We start from the raw sequence: 20,838 nt of genomic DNA on the forward strand, positions 1-20,838 counted from the left end.
AAGGAAATGTGAAATTCTATCACAAAACAGCCTTCTTTGGTTCCTTTGAGGTAAATGTGCTAAATCTGCTGAATGAAGTCTCCTAGTCCATTACTATAGTTGCCACAATACTATGACAAAACTTCTTGATCATTGGAAAGAAGACGTTTGTTTTGTTTTCTTCTAAAATGAAGGAAAGATCATACTTAGCTAAAAAAAATAAAATAAAATGCCACAACTCAGAAGCATCTGTGCATTTTTTTTTTATTTTTATGTTTTTGTGACAAATAATTCCGATATGGAAATTTTTACTGGAATAAGTGATGGTAATGCTGTCATCAAATCTGTTAAAGTAGAGTTTAAAGAAATAAGTACATTGGAAAAAATAAGTGTCTTACTTTTGGAAGGCTAGCAGGCGTTCTCAATTTTGTTCGAGTGCTTTTCATCAATGCTCGTTGCTCAGTTGGCAGCAAGTGATACTTCATAGCTTCAATGAGGTAATCTTTACAAGCACTGCTGTTCTTAACCAATATTTCCTCTTCAACTCTCTGTTTGTTAATAGAAGTTTAACAAGGTCTGAGCATGTTAAGGAAGTAAAACACAAATCACAATCTGAAGTGTAATAAAGCCTTTATCACAGGAACAAATGCATATCACTGAATTTTTAGAATGTAGTTTAACCACATTTAGACATAAATTTATGTGATGACAATATGCAGTCATTGACAAGAAATCAGGAGATGTAGACTCTCTTAATTAGTATGTGGAAGAAACAGTGTTAGACAACAGTGAGACTGCTCACAATCAGACATGTTTCTTGACTTTTCAAATACAAGACTGTACAGAACACCTGCAGGTGGGGGTGGAGGGGAGATTTTAACAAACCACAACAACAACAAAAACAAAGTGGAAGAAATTCATATCACAAAGATAGATTTCTAAAACTTAACACCTACCAACCATTCAATGTTAATGGTGAGCTGATTTTTTTTTTAATCTTAAATATTTGATCTAACACTAAAATAGTCAAAATGATGTCACAGAACTTTAAAAATAAAAATAAATAACAACCATTATATCTGAACCAGGTAAAGAAATGTTTACGTTGTCATTTAAGTCCTAACCAACTTAATAGATACAATTCTGAAATTTAAGTGTTGTATCAAACATCGTGGTTGGACCAGATGATCCTGAAGGTCTTTTCCAACCTTAAAGATTCTATCCTATGATCATATTACAAATGAAATGTAACTTGACCTCAGCAAATTAGATCATTCAAATTACTAGTGTGCCATGACAAGGAGTCACCCGAACAAACAAATTACATGCATGTGGCTTCCCCTGTTTGACAATCCCCCATTTGACTGTAAGAATGCACGTGCACGCACATACAGTGGTGGTTTCTTGTTTATTTTTACCATCAGTAACACAATACATTACACTGTTTAAATTTAAAAATATTCACCTGGCATTAAAAAAAAATAAACAGAAATGTTCACATGCTCAAGAATCACTATTCCTTTTTGCTTACCTGAACTAAATATTCCCGGGAAAGCAAAGGCAGCCGAACATGCTCCATCAGGCGTGCCATTAGCTCCTGCCTTACATCTTTGTCATGGTTTACCCATGCTATCACAGCTTCAAATACCTTCCAGAAAACAAACAAATGTGAGTCCCTTGACTTACAGATTCATGACTATGAAAGTATCACTGTCTCCCCAAAAATAGCTTTTACTTTACTACAATTCCTAATGTAAGAAAAAAAAAAAAACCCTAGCAGTTACAACTCTCATTATTTGCATATTTATCCAATAAAAAGTTCTTAAGATGCATTAGGCAGTCTCTTTCTACACCACATCTCTACTAGTGTTTCAAGGCTAGTTGACAAAATGCACACAATAATTAATACATTAATACTGTAAATCCAATAAAAACTATGTAAACAAACAATAAAGCAGCAGAGATATTGTAATTCTCTTATTTTTCTTCCTGTCTTGGAGGATTGACATGCCACATCATCACTCAGATGACTGATCATCGAATCTTACTAGAAGAAGCAGTACCAAGCTTGGTTTCTCCTATATTGCACAACAGCTGATCATATGCTTGAGCATTAAAACTTTAATTATACTCCACAGAAGTAGCATTGCTTGTATCAGTCCGGCCCTTCAGATTATTATGGGGACAGCAATGTGACCTCGCTAATTACAGGTTAAACAGATCATTCTTACATTCAGAGTTTCTCCAATGTATAAAAAAAAGAGTTTAGCACGAAACACTATCTAGCCATCAAATCAATATCCAAACATGCTTTTGAATACAGTTTAGGCTCATTTGAGCAGAGTTGGTACAGCTACATACTCCTTGGACAAAGGAAGACAATGTATTTTTAACTGATAATATCTGGATTCAAAAGCTCAGAACAAATGCATCTACACAGAAAAATCATTAGAGGTTCAAGGACATCTGCTGGCCTCACTGAAGATCAGTTTCACAAATGAAATGATGAGATCTAGCTAAAGGTGAGCCAAGCCGTATTCAAACTTAAGTTTGGCTATACCAAGCTACCTAGCCATCTCCTTTGCAACACATATTGTTCAGTTAATCTAAACAGCCCCACACATACAAGTGCCCATTTTTAATTCCTTTGTGGGAGTGCTTACGTTGAAGTTAGTAGAGGGCATATACTTGTTCTTCAAACTACTATTTCTAAGTTATTTATCCCTTGGTATCCCAAGGGATAAGTTGGTTAAACCTGTGACATATCATGTGTTCTCTGTTCTGCTGAAGCTGAGAGAGAACTTCCATTCAACTGAGTTTCCAGTTTTTTCAAGGAACAGAGGATTATGTGATTTAATACAGTTTTAGGATTTTTAAGAGTGGAGATTAATTTTCAGCATCAAACTGACAACACTTGGGGGAAATAAATCCTTTAAATAAACACAATACATGCTTAATTTCACCAAGGAAACAAAGAATGCATCCAGTCTACAGAAACAGTAAGAACAAGCTCACTCTCTTATACAAAAGGATAAAAAGAATACTGTGGAACAGGTGCTCTTACCTTCTCTTCTGAGGCAATTGTAAGTTTGTCGCTAGATATCAAACTGCACACCTGCTCTACACCGAGATTGAGGTATTCTTCACTAAGTACAACATCAGAAAAGTGCTGTTCTGTTTGGAGGGAAAAAAAAGTACTCTTAACATACAGCACTACATGTATACAAGAATGAACATTACAGCAGTAGAGGAAAAAGAGGGAAACAATTCAATATGCATGCTATTTAGTCACATTTAGATGCAATACCTTAATACATTTTACATAGGTTAAAGCTTGGTCTCGAACACAGCATTTATATTTAAATATAAACCCAGAAGTCCCATCGTTCTTGGATTCTGTGAAGGTACTTTAAAAATGTAGGGTGCTTCCAGATCAAGAAGTTGAATTTTTCAGGGTACGACAGCTTTTCTGAGCTTTAGTAAAGACTAGTGAGCATAAAAAGATAAATCTAATGCAGCATGGCAACTCCTGTCCTCTATCTAGTTCAGCATCCTGTTCCTTCAAACAAGCAACATAAATAGCTTCAGACAAAAGTCCAAGAACACATATGAGAAGTAAATATGCTAAGACCTCCTCTCATAATAATCTCACTATAATCATGAAAAATTAGAGACTGGTAGTCAGAATGATGATATTTTACCTTGCCAGCACTCCACTAAACAATGAGTTTCAGTGAGATGCAATCCACCCCCCCCGCACCTTGTTAAATTCTTGACTTTAATACCTTTCTGCAGCAATAATCTGTTTCCTTGAACAAAAACCCACATCTAAACTTAACACACAGTTTACCATTCATTAATCAGTCTTCAGTGAATATCACCACGTTCTACTGCTGAACACAATGACAGGAAAAGCCACAATCTGTCTACTCAAAATCATTCGTTATTCCTTTTATCCTTCATCTCTATTTTAATTAGATAGTCCTCGTCTTTTCTCTTATCCCATCAGCTTTTCCATTCATGAAGACATAATCCCCACAAGTCCCTCCAGTTCTGCAGCATTCTCTTATCATGATAGACAGGTAGTACTTTCTGCAGCATTTCAAGCTATGGGAGAGAAAGCATGAGGAGAAGTACTATCAAGTTTCGTAACACTACCATTACTGTTCTACCCCTTACCAATCTTTATGTCCAACTCTGTTTTTCAGATGACAAATTTGCAGTTCATTGAGCTGAAGTAGAATTTTCTGAGAGATACACTTACTGAAATAAATATCTGCTGAATTTTACTATTTGCACATTGCAAATAGAAATTGAAAACTGTAATTTGCATAAATTAAGCTTTATCATAAACTCCAAATTTTAAGTGACGGTCCCACAAAACAGCATATCTGACTGAACTCAGAAGCTGAGTTAAGAGGGAAGCAAAAAGGGGAAGCAAAACACATCCAAATCTCAGAAGCTTTATTCATCTTCCCTTGAGAAAGCCAATCCAACACTGCATCATATCCAACAAGATATGGTTCATAAACTAGAAATGCGTGGATAAATTTATATATACAAAAGCCTTCTATTTCAAAAGGGGATTTAGATTTATGACATGCTCTAAAGAACAGGAAGAGATCCAGCCCTAACAAAAAGAGGGAAAGTTGAGAATCTACATTTGTTGTATTACTTTGAAAAGCTGAATTCTGTCTTCACGCTAGGAAGAGAACTGTAGGAGAAAATAAGTAAATAAATAAATAAATAAATAAATAAATAAAGTACTTGAACAAAAACTAAGGGATTGTTTTAATGGATGCCAGCCTCTGTGCTTCAAGCATGAAATAAGGCATATGGTCAAGAGCTAAGAGATGAGAGGAGTGAAAAAAGGAGAAGCTAAAACAAACTACTCGGTCAATAGCTACATGCTCAGGTTTTTCAAGCAATACCTCGAAACAAATTCTCAGCTGAATTAAATGAAAAAAAAAAAAGGCGGGGGGAGGAATAGGAGAATAGGAGGGCAGACTGCTATATAAATTTTAGCCATCAAAAAAAAAAGTGGGAGTGTAAGTTGAAATCATTTGCCTCTTAAGAACCAGACTTCTTGTTGCCAAGGAAACCATCTTAACTGACTGATAGATAACCTTTTGACAGAAGCCAACTGAAATTACAGCTAAATGGATTATTCAAAATAATAAGAAACAAAACAAGAATAAGGAAACTCAGAAACACCAATTAAATCCGCCAACAGCAATTTATCTAACACTTCAAGCACTGAAGACAAGAGGCATTTTTTTTTTTATATATATACATACATAAAAATAATTCTTATGAAATTCAAACCGTTCTACTTCCCTTTAACAAGAAGGATATCAGCATCTTACTTTGAAATAATATGATTTGGCACTAGGAGTCAAAAAAACTTTATATTTTCTTTTCTAATAATTCTGAGAGAAAAACAGTATTGGGGATATGTTTTTGCCTTCTGGATTAGGATTTGTATTATCCCATCGTATTGCTAAAAATCTGAAAGATCAGATAATCTGAGATAATAACATCAAACTGAACATTTCATGCATCTAACCCCTGCAAAATCTCAAACTAGCTATGTTTTTTATTTGTCGCAATGTACTACTTCATGAACATCCCCTAGATAAGCAGACAGAACTATCTGGCTGGAACTTTTCATAAGAGAAAAATACCTACTCCCCCCCCCACCACCACCAAACAAGAATTTTCCACACAACGTGCAGCTTTGACAAATTCATGCTGGAATCCTGCCTGACTTCTTGCCACTTTACCCAGATATTGAAGCCAGCTGGCTTGAGAATCAGGCAGCCTGGTAACAAGCTGTCTTAAGAGCTTGCAGGGTCTTGGCTTCCAAATTCCCACTTTCTGAGCAAGTACAATTCTAATTTTTTATCCTCAAAACTTAAATCTGCCTTAAAAAAAAAAAATCCCTTCCATTTTAGGAAGCTTCTAAAATATCTGTTCCAATAGCATATGAAAACCAGATTTTCACATTTTCGCAACTGGTAGAGACAGTTTGTATCTGGATAGCTGACGATCTGTCCTCATCTGCCCTGTACCAGTAGGATGGGACTTCAGCTTCAGGGACACACTAAAAGGACAAAAAAGAAGTTCTTAAAAACATGAAAGGAGCTAGTAACAAAATGTTTGGAAATGCAATAAATGAAGATATCTTGCAGAGCAAAGGAAGATAAAAGGAGCTATAAAAGTACCACGTTTTGTTATTTTTCGTCAGGAGTCTGGAGATGTGTATTCTACATAGACACAGCAGCAGCAAGTGCTTGACCTACCTCTTCTGTCTAAAACGTACGTGGTCTGGTCTTGGTAGTACTACAGATATTGCCACTGCCTTTGTATTTCTCAATTCCATAGAAAAGAATGCTATATCTGAAGTTTGCACTGGACATTTCATGCTACAATTGTTTGTGGATTAACTCACAAACACTACTTCTCTCATTTATATACCTACAGTCAAACCTTACCTGCCTTAACTGCCTTTACTAAATGGAATAAACAAATAGAGATGCAAAAGTCTCTATTAAGTTCCCTCAGATGAAAAACCTTTCAGAGAATATTGGTGGTAAAAAATAAAAGCCTGTAACCCATCTTCTACTTTGTTTTATGACAATGGCCTTTCTCAATGTTTGTCTCTGTGTGTGTTGAAAACCGCTCCATTTATTTTCCATCAGCAATGGGCTTCAGCCATTTACTAACATCTTTTTGATGTGTTCCAGCAGTTGATGACACTCCAGAAAACTTTTTAATATTTTGTTCACTTCCAGAAATCTCCCAAAGATCTTCCCAAAGCTGCACTAACACACATGAAAAATGTGGCCAGAACTTATCAGTGCGCCATAGGCTGCAGCTAAAAGGACAACAACCCTCACATTTCCTAGATCTTTGTATGACAGTGATCTGGTGTCTTATTAGTTTGTGAAACAAAAGATCACAAACAAATATCTCAATTCTCATAAGCATCTTCTGTGTCTTAGGCCAACTGCTTCTACTCCACAAAATAGATTAATTTATTTATTAATAAACTAAAAAGAGTACTTGCATTTTTTTCTGATGTGCTAGCACTACAAAAACAGTTGGAATGTTCCAGAAACATTGAGAAAAAATTATCAGTTCAGAAAGAAGCTTTTTTTTAAACAGAGATGCAAAGCATGGAACTCGGAACTGAGCCTTATGCTCACTTACAAGGACAATGATAATTTCTCAAGGAAATGAAACAAATAGTTTTTAAACTTTTTTTTTTGTTGTTACTGCTTCAATTCCCAATGTCACATCGTTGGCTTGGGACAAAAGGTCTTTGCTAACGGCATAACATAAGGCAGTGGTCAAGAGTGCCTTATAACCAGCCTTATAGCAGAGGGATAGACACAAGCTCTGCCAACTTAACTGGCAGAAGCTAAACGCTGCAGAAGCCAATTTTTTACAATCTGATTTACTTGTCAATTTTATGCTTAAATAACTGCCTTTTAGAACACCATGAAATTCATAGCAGCCAAGGTAACAGAAGCATAGCAACAGACGTTGCTACTCAGAATAGAATTGTAAGAAAGATTCTGCTATATAAGTCCTTTAAATCTCTTGAGTACAAATGCACACCAGAATAGTCTGCAGAAGGCGCACGTACTTCCCAAATCCAGTCAGGGCTCAAAGTTTTAGCCAGAGCACCAGAACACAACATGCAGCATCCCACAGTTCAGTACAATACAGCAATCCATGCTTGTGGTAAGGTTCCCTAAGAAAGGTTTCTGTGACCTCTCAGCATGATGCTAAAAGCCAAGCAGCATTGGTCACCAAGATACACTTCTTCCACAGAGAATCCAATCTTTCCAAACCCAGCGCATTTATGCAATTAGTGAAATTACATTTATCATATTTGCTTGCAACAAAGATGCATTTCAAGAGCTAAGCTCTGCATGAGAGCTCTAGTGCTGTGGTGCTACAGACCATGTTTGTAGAACTTCACCAGATAAGTGGAATATATTCATAAGATTACTGGAAATCCACTTTATCTTTTCACAAGATTACAGAAGACCTCTTCTAGCTAAAAGCATTGTAATGAAACATTACAAAAAAGATAACAGAACAGAAAAATTTTTAGCATCTAAGATGACAATAAGCATTTCTTCTGCTTCAGAATACCAGCTGGCTTGTTGGGCTGTCCCATTAGCCTTTCCAGTTTTATCCCTAAGTCTGGCATGACCTAGAGAGGTGTGGAGCTACATTTCCTCTCTCTCTTGTTAAAAATCGCTTGAAAAGACATTGAGATTGACCCCAGTCCAAGATGGCATAGCCCTTTTAACTCTATTCTCTTGTAGTTCTCTTTCTTTTTAACTGTGGATTAATCATGTTCTTCCCTTAAGATTTTCTATTTAGCATTCCTACTGCTTGTCTTACTTAAGAAATTCCTGGAATCAAACCACTTTCCTTGATTAAAAAGCCTCACCGATCTATCCTGAGGTTATAATTAACATTATGACAACTGTAAAACACACCATGGACAATTCTTAATTTATGTGCATGCCCTAAGACTACCTAAGGTATATCACAGGCTAAAACCGCGAAGAGATGCTTACTAACAGCATTCATGCCACATACTCTTAGTAGAAATCTTAGCAAAAGAAAGATCTCAGCTTGATCTACTACCCACCTGTGGAAGAGGTGCAAGACCCAGACTAGGACTGCACTAGGGAACATCACCAGAACAGTTGGCATCTCAGAAAGTTTAATTGTAACAGAAGTCAACTCCAAGAAATTTGCATCAAGTGCATACTATTTTCAGCTCTCTCAATAGGCATCAGATACATATAAATGGCTTCCCTAAATTATAGAAATCCAATAGTCTGCTACAGGAGGACCAGCCCCATCACAAGATTATGAAGCTCCAATTTTAATGGAAGTTGGGTTTTCACTCCCACTGGAAGGAAGTTCCAGAGTCTCGATAACTTCTTATTTATGTTTGCATCAATTTGTTTTTATGCCACCATTATCTATTAGCAGTGTCTAACTGCCTCTTTTTCCTAAATATAAAATAGCAAGTAAAACAAAGAGTGGAAGAAGTCAAAGAGCCAGGTGCTTTTCATTTTCTCTATTTTCACTGTTCTTTCAATCAAATAGTCCTCTCTTCTGTACTCATTCTAGCTTCTGTAACCTGTAATCCTAAAATGTAGGCTCACAGGAGTTCAGCTGTCTGTGACACAAGGTCTGATACTGAAATGGCACAGCCACTTATCTTTGGCTCAAACTTCTGAGAAAACAAAAAAAATCTTTAAATTGTGAGAAAGAGCCTTGACAAAGAGAGTTGCTCAAGAACAGAGGGAAAAAAAAGATGGTATGATGGCTATGATGGCATTTAGATTATTGAGAATTCAAGAGGGAAAACATTAACCTACAAAGGGATAAAATTGTTTGTTGATAATTAAGGGTTACAAGTTGTACATAATTCCCGTACTCTCAAACACATTCAACAAATATTGCACTCACGGTCTTGCCAATGTCTTTGTTTTTATATTTCTAGACAGTAATCTATATAAATATTAACTTCAACTATTAAATTGAACAAAGTTTAAAAGTGAAGCAGTTTAGCATTTGTTAAGGCATAGTCAATGTAGAAGTTGGAAAAAAAAATAAAATTAAAAATTAAGCCATTGTTACATGAAAATGCATTCCCTAAAACATTAACCACCTAAACTTTAGCTAATAAATGTAAGCCTGGATTCCTACTGCATAAAAGATCAAAAATATGACAGCCTTTTCGAGTTGATATGGTGTTACTCAAAGGCAGAAAAGTTTTAATTAAAACCTTTTGCATAACAGTTTAAAATACAGTTATCACAGAAAGTACTGAGTTGCATCTACACTAGAACTTCTCCCCTAAGACATGCATCACAAAATTTAGTCCTTTCAAAAGCAACCTGAATAGCTCTTGAATTGAGTTTTGGGGTTCTTTTTTATTTTTAATTGATATATAAATAGTTTTAATACAATTTCACTTGGTTAAAATAATGAAATATTACTGAAAATGGCTGATTTGTATTCCTCAGTTTCACACTTAAGACAGCAACCAAGAATTCTCTCAATGGACACCTAATCATATGAGTTTACTGAGTTTGTTTTTTCCTTAAATATCCAGTCTTAACAGAGAAACTATAATCTTCTGAAAGTGAGGGAAAAAGATCTATATAGGAAAACAGATTTTCTTGAAATTACGGTAATTGAAAACATTCATCAAAATCTTTCTTTTTATGAGGTCTAAAATTACTCATGACAATAAAAAGGCTATTATTTGGACCTGGACATCTGAATTAAGCACTTAGTGCTCTATTCAAGGAAAATTGCCATTTTTAACTCTGTACTAAGTTGTTAATTATGTTAATTTGTCATTGTATATTTTAGAAAAGCTATGAAAAGCAATATAGTTTTTTTTTCCCTCCCTGCAGCATTTTCAGGATAATTCGTTTTTGGTTTTTTTTCCTTCTCTTTTCTGTACTGCTCTCATACTAAGTCTGACAGACTGCTAGGGATTAACGAAGGCAGGGCAGAAAGTGCCAGGCAATGAGGTATCTCACACCCTAACCATCCACAGTATATTATCTTAAGAGTAAGAACAGAATGTGCATTGCTTTAAAATTCACCACACAGATACTGCAAAAACACAGTAGGAGTGGAGCTGGCAGCTCATGGTATGGGCCAGCAGGACTCTAGGAATACGATGATAAAAAAGGAAACATATATGAGGAAAGTACTTTCTGGAGGAATCCGACAGAAATAGAAGGTGGTTTTATTATGGAGGAAAGAGAAAGAAAGGTTAGTTCCAAGCACAAAAGAAGTAGGAAAGAAATACGAGAGAGGTACAAGTGGGGGTAATTCTGCTGAATTGGAAAAGCCAAGGGTGAGAGGTTGGAATTTTATCCGGAGGGGTGGGGGGAAGGAATACGGCAAAAGTGATACAATTACCTTAGCAGACAGAGAGGAAGTTGAGGCAGAGGTAGATTTACAATGCAACAAATGAGAAATTTGACATAGCACAGATTTGATGGGGAGGGAAGAAACAAAATAAAGGACTAAGTAACAGAGTAGTTGAGAGAAAATGGCAGGGGAGAGTTAAAGTTGTTAAGTTCACAAACCTGAATGACTAGGAGAACACTGAAGTCACCAGTGAGTGGAAGACAGGGGGAAGGGAAAGATATTTAGATGAAAAGCAATTCAATTTTGCTGAACCTGAAGTAGGAATGAAACATCCAAGAGACACTGAAAGACAGGAAAAGATCCATGACTGGACAAATAGAGGCATACCTGAGACCAACTCTCAACCTCTGACAATCCATGATTTCTGAATTAGAAGCATATTCTAAAACAAATTTGTCCTATTCTTTGAATATTCACTCCTGTTGCTCTAATCAAAATATACTTCTTTGCTAGCTACCAAGTTTAATCCCTATAAAAGGGTGGGTTTTTTTGTTCACCATAAAAAGTTTCCATTAAAAATTAATCCTTCAGTGTAATGTCTTCAGTCTTTACTTAAACATCAAAATCCCAACACATTCTACAATGCTACTTGAATAAATTGAAGCATTAGTTTTAGTTACAGTGTTACGATAAAAATTCACTGCTTTGCGCAAAGCTTACACAATGGCTTTAAGGATTTGTTTCTTTTTTTTAGTAATCTACATTATGCAACCTTTACCGGTGTCAAAAGCAGTTAAACAAGGGAATCCAGGTGTACTAGATTATGTTAACAATTACTGATTTGGTAATACTTTCCCTGTATTATCATTTTCCAACAGCAGAAAATGTATTTGGAAAGTAAAGAGGGGAAAAAAGGATTTTAGCCTTCACAGTCATAGAAACGCAAGCTACAAAGCACTTCAGATCATCTAGATTTGCACACAGGTGTGATCTAGATCAGCCTAAATCTGATGTTGGTCTAACCAGTTCTTTATAGCTGCCCAGCAGCAGAGAGTTCATAACTTCCATAGACAGCTTGCCTGATCAGTGTTACTTTTACAGTAAGATTTTTCTTAATGCGTGAAACTACTTTAAAAATACCTCACAAATGAAGCTTACTCATTCTCATCTCTTTACGTACAGGAAGATTTGTGCCTTCTCGTACTCCTAGCCTTTTAGTTTCTTGACTGAATGGACCCTTTTCTCTCACAGTCTTTGTCATAGGTCAGTCTGTTTTCTTAATATGTTCTTGTTAGACTTCCTTGGATTCACTTCAGCTTGTTTGCATCTGTCTTAAAGGTTGATTCAGCATTTTTCCACCTGAGGCCTCACGAGCATCAAGAAAAAGGGAATAATTATTCTCCCTTGTCCCTGCAACAACACTTCTGTTAGTTCACCAAAGAATCAGAATTGCTTTTTTATTAACAATGGCAAGCAAAATGAGAACTTAAATTTGAAAATGTGAAGACTTGACACGAACTAGTCCTCTTACAGGTAGGACAAACAGCCTTTAAGATGACAATGGCAATGTACTTTTAGTAATAAAATTAAGAATTCTACGAACATTTTTCAGCAAAGAATGAGAAACAATGACAAGTGTTCTTCAAAGGCAAGTAGAAATTAGACTAATAAAACATTTTGTTGGTTGAGCTATATTGTTACTTAGAAGACATATCTCTATCCACTTTGTGTCAAGACAGAAGAATAAAATTACAGGTATCCTTTATAGTAGGAAATTTAAAGTTTTGGGCTAGATATGTAGGATTCTCAGAAGACAAATTACTCAAGACACAATATTCATATATGTTTCTTGTCAGTGTCTACTTTGCCAGTACAGTACAGGCGCTACAGATAGCCTCCCTTCATGCCCTCATCTTCTTTCTTCCCCCACGTTCTTCCAACAGTCCTGAAAATCATAGATGGAACTTTGGTTCTTGCCAATTGTTTCTCTAATGCCAGAATTTTAATTCTTCTTTCCTGCTTTCTCCCCTAAACTATGGCGCAAAATTTTAAACAAGATGGATTATTTCTGGTTTATAAATTGTATGGTCCTGATAGGCCACAAAAATACTGCCCCTGTCTGCAGTTACTATAACCATGTTTCAGCCAGGAGACGTCTCTTTCCTTCTCTGACAGACATTCATATTAAATACACTCTTCAGAAGATGTATACCTGGATAAAATTGAATTTCCTTTGGACAAGTGTGGGTGGATTGGCATGGAATCCACATGTGTGTGTAACCCCCACACACAGACATCAAGCTAACTTCTATGACAACGATAACTTGCCTGCATATGTGTTGGCCTTGTTCAAGAGATCTGTGCATGCATGCATGTCAGCAAAAGCACGAATTCCCAAGCAGTTGACAGGATGAAGCTGGGATTCCAAAAATTCACAGCAAGTCCTTTTCACATCCTGCAGTTGCAAGAGACCAGCTGCTGGGAGCAGTACCTGAAAGAAGCAACAGGTGTTTAATATCCCAGTTCAGTTCTGACCTGATACAAGAGTACTGGTCAACATTAATAAAAATAAGTAAATAAATAAAACCAAGAGAGGAAAATTTCAGAACCACAAGACTCAAAAACTTAAAACCCAACATCAAAATTATTTATGTCTCTGCAAATGCCATTTAAGATTTAAAATCACAAACACCTCTGTCACCATGTTCACTGGGAAATCATTCCATAGATTACAATTCTCACACATCATGTAAACTCTCCCCAGTATTTATTCACAAGTTCCCTAGTTACTCTTCCCAACACTCCACACTTGCACCTCACCTTCAACCCTTCAACATTGGAAGGGTTCACTTTCTTAAAATCAAAGTTTTCTAGACCATGATAATACACTTGTTTGCATGCAAGCACTGGACATTGTCCAAATTATTGATTTGTTTAGCATCAATAATAAGCATATTTATGCAACTGATTCTAACAGGGACTCAATTCAGTTTCCAAAAAAGTCTGAAGAATGACAATTCAGGAATTTAAAAGCCTGAGTATATAAAACATTTCATAGGTCACTGAAAGTCCATACCAGTAAAGAACTAGTGTAAATGGAATATTTGTCCTTCCAACTTTCACAAAGAAAAGCGAAAAAGGCAGGAAGAATTTCCAGAACAGTATAACATGCATTTTATTTGACCAGTAAAATTTAAACATGAGGTTTAGGTGAAATATAAGTAAAATTCCCTACTGCTAACTACAATTTCTTCTTCATAATACCTTTTATATTTGGTGTTTTTGACAGTTACTTTAATGTGATTTCTATTTTAAAACATTCAAATACGAAATTAATGTTAGTTTGCATCTTCAGTGGATGACAACAGGAGAGATTTGAACCCAAGTCTTGCAATTTTTTACTTACACACAGAGAAAACATATACTCTAGGGCTGCATCAATAATAAGCCAGCAAAATATACACCGAAGAAAATGGCTGCACTACTCTTGTTAACTATTACTTTTTTTAAAGTTACCTGGCTAGAATTAAAAAGAGTCAGGCAAGAACAAAACTGGAAGATCAAGAAGAGAGCTGGAAGAGCTGGGTGAAGTAAAAAAAGACCTGTGTAACTCATACGAAATGAAAGCGGCAGAATATACATATAACTATTGCTCTTGGGAACAAGTTTTAATTTTAGTAACTGTCTGCAGAATCAACTATTTGCCATCATCAAGGACTATGTGATACAATCTTGTAAAACTGAAATCTGTTTTAAACTTTTTTGCTGTTCCTCTCCCTTCAGCCTGCCACGCATGAAGCCGGCTTGAAAACCATCTTTCTGTTCCACAAGGTATTAATCCCTAACTCAGAGCAATAACCCACTATAGCCAAATGTGTAAAACAGGATATCAGTGTAGACAGCAAAAAGGAAGGATATCTTTAATAAAGTTTGCTTCAGGTATCAACTGTTAATGAAAGAAATTAAGGCAAAAAATGTGACTGCACTGATACACCACCAGAGGGTGATGAGGCCTTGCAGAGAGATCTGGACAAATTAAGAGAGCTTGGGCAACACCAACAGTATGAAGTTTAACAAGATCAAGTGCTGGATTCTGCACCCGGGAAGGGACAGCCCTGGCTGTATGTACAGGCTGGGGGACGAGAGGATGGAGAGCAGCCCTGCAGAGAGGGATCTAGGGGTTTTGGTTGATAGCAAGCTGAATATAAGCCAGCAGCGTGCCCTGACAGCCAAGAGGGCCAGCCATACCCTTGGGTGCATCAAGCATGGCACTGCTAGTCGGTCAAGGGAAGGGGTTGTGCCACTCTGCTCTGCACTGGCGTTGCCTCAAGCACTGTGTGTGGTTTTGAGCATCACAACATCAGATATAAAACTGTTAGAGAGTGTCAAAAGGAGGGCAACAGAGATAGTGAGGGGTCTGGAGGGGAAGACGTATGAGGAGCTGCTGAAGTCCCTTTGTCTGTTCAGAGCAGAGCAGGCTGAGGGGAGGCCTCATGGCGGCCTGCAGCTCCCTCACGAGGGGAGCGGAGGGGCAGGCGCTGAGCTCTGCTCTCTGGGGACAGCGACAGGACCTGAGGGAACAGCATGGAGCTGGGACAGGGGAGGGTCAGGCTGGGGGTTAGGGAAAGGTTCTGCACCAAGAGCGTGGTTGGGCGTCCAAGAAGCATTTGGATAATGTTCTCAGACATATGGTCTGATTTTTGGCTGGTCCTGTGTGGAGCCAGGAGTTGGACTCGGTGATTCTTGTTGGTCCCTTCCAACTCAGGATATTCTATGCTACTAAGCAACGCAACTGAAGACTAGTTTAAGTCTTAGATAGTACTTGAAAATATCAAATAAGTCTAACAAAATAAATGGGGAAGATATGCATGAAGAATTAGGAACAAGTGTCAGAAAAAGTCACACAATTCAAAAACAAATTCAGTTAAGCTTGAAGTCTACAATTGACAAGGTTAAAACAGTCTAGCAAACTCATTTTATATTAGCATATATGTTTATGAAAATGTGATAATTCTGGCAATAGAAATTACATTACTGGAACTAGAGTATGATTAGTTAAAACAGCGTAATAATTCATTGATAGAGAATTGTAGCATAAGATACAATCATTACATTATGTATCAAAAATCAGGGCTAAAAATCTAACACAAGCATTTCACACCTGCTTACAAAAAAATTCAGTAATCCAAACAGTCTCAGGTAATTTTAAGTGGGTTATCAGTATAGTTGAACAAATAACTCTGACATCAATTCCTGACTGTGTAAGTAGATTTAGTAGAAAAATATATAGAATAGTCAAATCAGTTAAAGAAATGGAAAGATGAAATTTGAGAATGTTATGCAGAAAACAATTTAATATTTCTAATATTTCTATGCATAAACAGTCAGACTGAAAAGCTTGCTCACTAATAAAATCAGGAAACAAATGCTACAATAACTAGAAAGTCTTTCTTAATTATATGAAACTCCAGTCAGCTCTTATATTATGGCAATTGAGTTTGTAAAGTTAGAGATTTGAATATATTTTAGCTATCAGATGATGACATATTTTAGTCTAAATACATGTATGTGCATTCCACTAGAAAAAAGGGAAAGACAGACAAGGTGCATCAAATTCAGCCCCATTGAAATTATACATTGAGCTTTAGTTACTAGGCAACAAGAGCTGTGATAACATCTAGCTATTTCCTTTGGTACTACAGAACCCCTCAGCCTGTACAACCACCTGCGTTTAAAACAGCTGCACTGCAGGTACATTCACCCTGCTAAAAGCTACCAAGCTACCGGGGGGGAACACTGCTCTAAAACCTACTAAAAATATATTAAAACTGCAGTATGGATTAAACTCAGCTGTTGCTCACTCTAAAGTAGTAGGTTATAGCTCAGCTTTATTTCCAAAAATAGCCAGTAGGGGGTACCCTAACTTTCCTCTAAAAATCAAAAATACTTCAATATGCATACTGCTTCCTACTGCAAGAAATGCAGAGGGAAAAAAATCCTTTCCAATGTTTTATTCTATGAAAAAAAAATCTCATCACAGTAGTTGTTTTTATAATCAGAAAAACTGAACAGATTATTATTACAGATGGCAAATAAGAAATCATGTATTCTCTTCTTTGCATCAAAGTAGTAGTGATGAATCTTGGAATGACTGCTAGATTTCCTAGAGCATATCACTTAACCCTTACAGGCCTCTGACGGCAATTTCCTGATTATCTTCTCCTGATTCTCCTTTCTGCAGAGACATTCCTGTTCCCAAAGCTACGTGTACCTGGCACAACAACCACCTTTCCAATTCCACGGAGATAACAAGGACTGTGACCAGGTACTGTGTGGTCACCTGTGTATTCAGGAGAGATCCACCTAAAGCCCTCAACTTTCAGTGGAGTATTCATGTACTTCAAAGTAACTCATCTAGGTCATCAACCTATTTTTGAGGCTGCTGCCCTCTCTCGTGGCCCTTCAGATACCTGGCAGGATTCTGATGAGGGCTGGAGTACACTGATGTTGCCTGCAGCAATTCTCCCTCCTCTTTTTCCAGTTCACCCTCATGTGGCTGGATGTACTTACCTCATGTGACCAAAATACACATCTATTGAGTTCTGAGATGACGAGCAGCTCTTACAGGCAGGCACCCATCTAGTTATTTGTGACCTATCAATTCAGAAGGAACATATCTACAACAGTCTGGGAGATACAACAGGGGCTGTGTGACTAGCCAACAAACCTCTACCATGGAAGAAGGCTCAGAGATGGATAAGGGCAATGAGTTCAGCAAAGAACGCAAGGAATGACCGCCCAGTGCTGTTAAGCAAACTGAACTTATCTCAGCACAAGGTGGGGGTAACCTTTGTTTTCAGAGTACAGCTGTACCAGTAGGTCATCAAGTCATGTAAACAGCCTTCCTTGAGATAATTAGTAGAGAGCAATGCCTTCCCCAGCTAGACAGCCCAGCAAAGCAGGAGAAGTATACATGTAACTCAGTCCAACTGGAATTATAAAAACTGAATAACAAAAAAAAAAAAAAAAAGACCTCTGAAGAAAGCAATGGGCTCGAGCTGGCTTTAACCCATGTATTCCTTCCTAGTAACTGGGACAACCCGTCATGCTGTGCATGAGCATTATAGAGACCAGTAATGGGAATCACGTTTGTATAGTGATCCAGCTGTATACTGCAGTTGCTATATTGTGCTTTTGTTCTGATTTCAGTATGTTGCTGTCTCTCTGCTAAATCAAGATGTAGCATGATGCAGCACCAAGTATCTTAAAGACCTTACATTAACCCTCCTCACGTGGACTACCTTAAAGAACCTGGTCAGAGCGTACTGAGCTGTGACAGCCTTGCACACAGCCTTGGCCTGCCTCCACACCAGACAAGGGGGTTTGTCCTGCCTGAAAACTGCTGGATGACTTATTACAGGAATCTCTTCACAGCATTTCCACTTCATGACATTCAGTGCTATGCTCCACCTCATGCAGCCCCTAGCTCCCAAAGTAACAAGCGCAAGTTGGTACCGCTTTACACAACAGGTGCTTTTAGTATCTGTCCTGCTAGGTGACAATGGAGAAAAACTGGCTTACTGGAACAACTCCAGACGAAGGGGCCGTCGAGACAATCAGGGGACTGGAGCATGTGTTATTACAAAGAGAGGCTCTGAATTTGTTCAGCCATAAAATAGAAGGTGAAGGGGGAGAGCTTATTACTGTCCACAACTATTTAATGGGAGGGGAGAGAGAACAGAACCAGGCTGTTCTTGAAGCTGCACAGCAATTGCACAGAAAGCAATATACAAGTAAGAAGTTTGGAAAGTCTGATTAGAGAAAAGGAGTTAGGCTTTTTGTTTGTTAAGCCATGAGGGTGATTAAGCTCCAGGACAGGTCACCCCAACAAGTTGCAGAATTTCCATCCTTAGAGATACGCAAAATACAGTGGACAGGTCCCTCTGCAATCTGCTTCCACTGGGCCTGCTTTAAAAATAACAAAGTTCAATGCAAGGTAAAATTTAAATTGATTAAAGTTTTTTTTTTTTTTCCTCTGCTGGTTTAAATCAATTTGCTACAATAATTGAGTAATTGGGCTTTTTTTTTTTTTATCCAACCCATGCTCTTATCTTTGCATTCATCTTTCCACTAACAGATTCTCCCGACGTGTTGTGCTACCTGCAATACAAAGATGCTTAAGCCAATATTTTTATCTTATTATTTTGAGATTTCCTGGAATTTCTTTGAGATGTTATTTCATGAATCCTTGCCTAAATTCAAATCGATACCTGACAATGATGCATTGAAAGAACATATTGCAGGTTTTGGGAACAAGATCATATTTTTTTCATAGAACAAACAAAAAAAATTCTCTGAACATTGTTTTGCACACAGATAAGCCAATAAAAATCAAAGCAGCTTACAAGAGAAATGAACAGTGTGCTGCTTAAAATAGAAAAAAAAAATTTTATAACACGCAGAGGAAAAAAAAACACATCAGCAACATTGGGAAAGAGACTAACCTAGGAAAGCAAATGCCTGAGAATCCAATCACAATACAAGCACTCAAGACAGCGAGTTACATCCTTGCTAATTATAGATATTCCATATTTCCACTTCTGACATTAAAATGAAATCAATTTCAAAGAGCAGCAGTTATGTTAATACAAGTCACAAAACAAATCTTGAGGAGATATAGTAAAATGTAACATCTATTTCTAGGGTTTAAATACCTATTTCAGATAGCTAAATTCCTGAAATTTCTGTTTGTGCCATGGCACAAGGAAGAATGAAATTAAGAGATTCGTCAGAGATCATCAAAATCAGCTGCTTTTTTATTATTATTATTCCTATCTAAATGCATCTGTAATATAATTAAAACTGTGGTTTGTAACAAATTAATTTAGTCAAATTTCTAGTGAAATAACTGTGCTGCACTGAAATTATGCTGCTTATGAGTATGTATATAAAACCACTAAAAGATACAAATATTTTAACACTTGCATCCGTGGGATAAAATGTAGAAGTTCCAATTTTAGGAAATTCAGCTCTGCTAGAATTTTTACAAGGACAAGATGTGCAAGTTAAATGTACTGTTCCAGTGTTAAAATACACACAAATCAGATGCTATACTGGATTTAAAAATGTCCATGAGCTGCAAGTTTAGAATATAATGCCATGCATCTTACAAATATATATATCTTTAGAGTCTTTGAGTTTATAGGCTATTGTGCAGTGAAGACTTGGATGTGCAAATTTATCCTTTATCTTAAATGAGCCCAATCCAATTAAAAATACAGGTGTGGGTGGCAGTTTTATAGTATCAGAGGAAGATATCAGACTCTTAATTGAGATACAGTCCTGTTCCTTCACATTCCCTTAGTACTAGCTACATTATTGGCAGAACACTTTCAGTTGAAAACAAGCAAACAATCAAGATAATGGAGTATTTTGAATGACTGACATGATCTCTAAAAATACTAAGCAGCTCCTGACTTGGAAAGTAGTGCTAATTAAAATGGAATGTAAGGAAAAAGTAACTGTTTTACATACCTGCCATTTAACTAGCATCACTGTCTGTACTTAAGCATTCAAGACAATTACAACCACATGCAGTTTATGGAAAGTATCTGGTTTGCTGCAAAACTGTCTTTAGAAGAGAAACCACTTTAGAAGATTAGTCTGAATGAAATACTAATTATTATTTAAAACATTTGTGGGGGAGGTTTTTGTTTTGTTTTGGTTTTTGAGGGGTGTGGAAGTTTGGGGATGGATCTGGGAGGATGTTCTGGGTTGCACAGTGCAGACGCAAAGCAAAGCAAAGCAAACAAAATGACAGAAGGGTCACTTTGATTAAGTAATGTACTATGATTAATGGTGCCCATCTGATCTACAAGGGAGAACCATGCTGTCATGTTTGCCTTGAGGATTTTCCTGCATCACCTT

The 20,838-nt window shown here is 36.9% G+C and overlaps 1 protein-coding gene across 4 annotated transcripts in view; it reads right to left on the bottom strand.

Moving 5' to 3' along the window:
• Positions 1 to 20,838, bottom strand: part of KLHL2 (kelch like family member 2) — a 57,738-nt gene that overhangs the window by 9,713 nt on the left and 27,187 nt on the right. For all 4 annotated transcript variants that reach the window (XM_080591750.1, XM_080591751.1, XM_080591753.1 and 1 more), the window contains 4 exons: positions 13,240 to 13,402; positions 3,044 to 3,153; positions 1,511 to 1,627; positions 378 to 527 (listed from right to left, as the gene is read on the bottom strand). In XM_080591750.1, the coding sequence (XP_080447876.1) occupies positions 378 to 527; positions 1,511 to 1,627; positions 3,044 to 3,153; positions 13,240 to 13,402 (540 nt within the window). The remainder of the gene's footprint in view (positions 1 to 377; positions 528 to 1,510; positions 1,628 to 3,043; positions 3,154 to 13,239; positions 13,403 to 20,838) is intronic.

This window comes from Anser brachyrhynchus, assembly GCF_964034855.1.
Source record: "Anser brachyrhynchus genome assembly, chromosome: 4".
In the NCBI taxonomy this organism is placed as follows: domain Eukaryota; kingdom Metazoa; phylum Chordata; class Aves; order Anseriformes; family Anatidae; genus Anser; species Anser brachyrhynchus.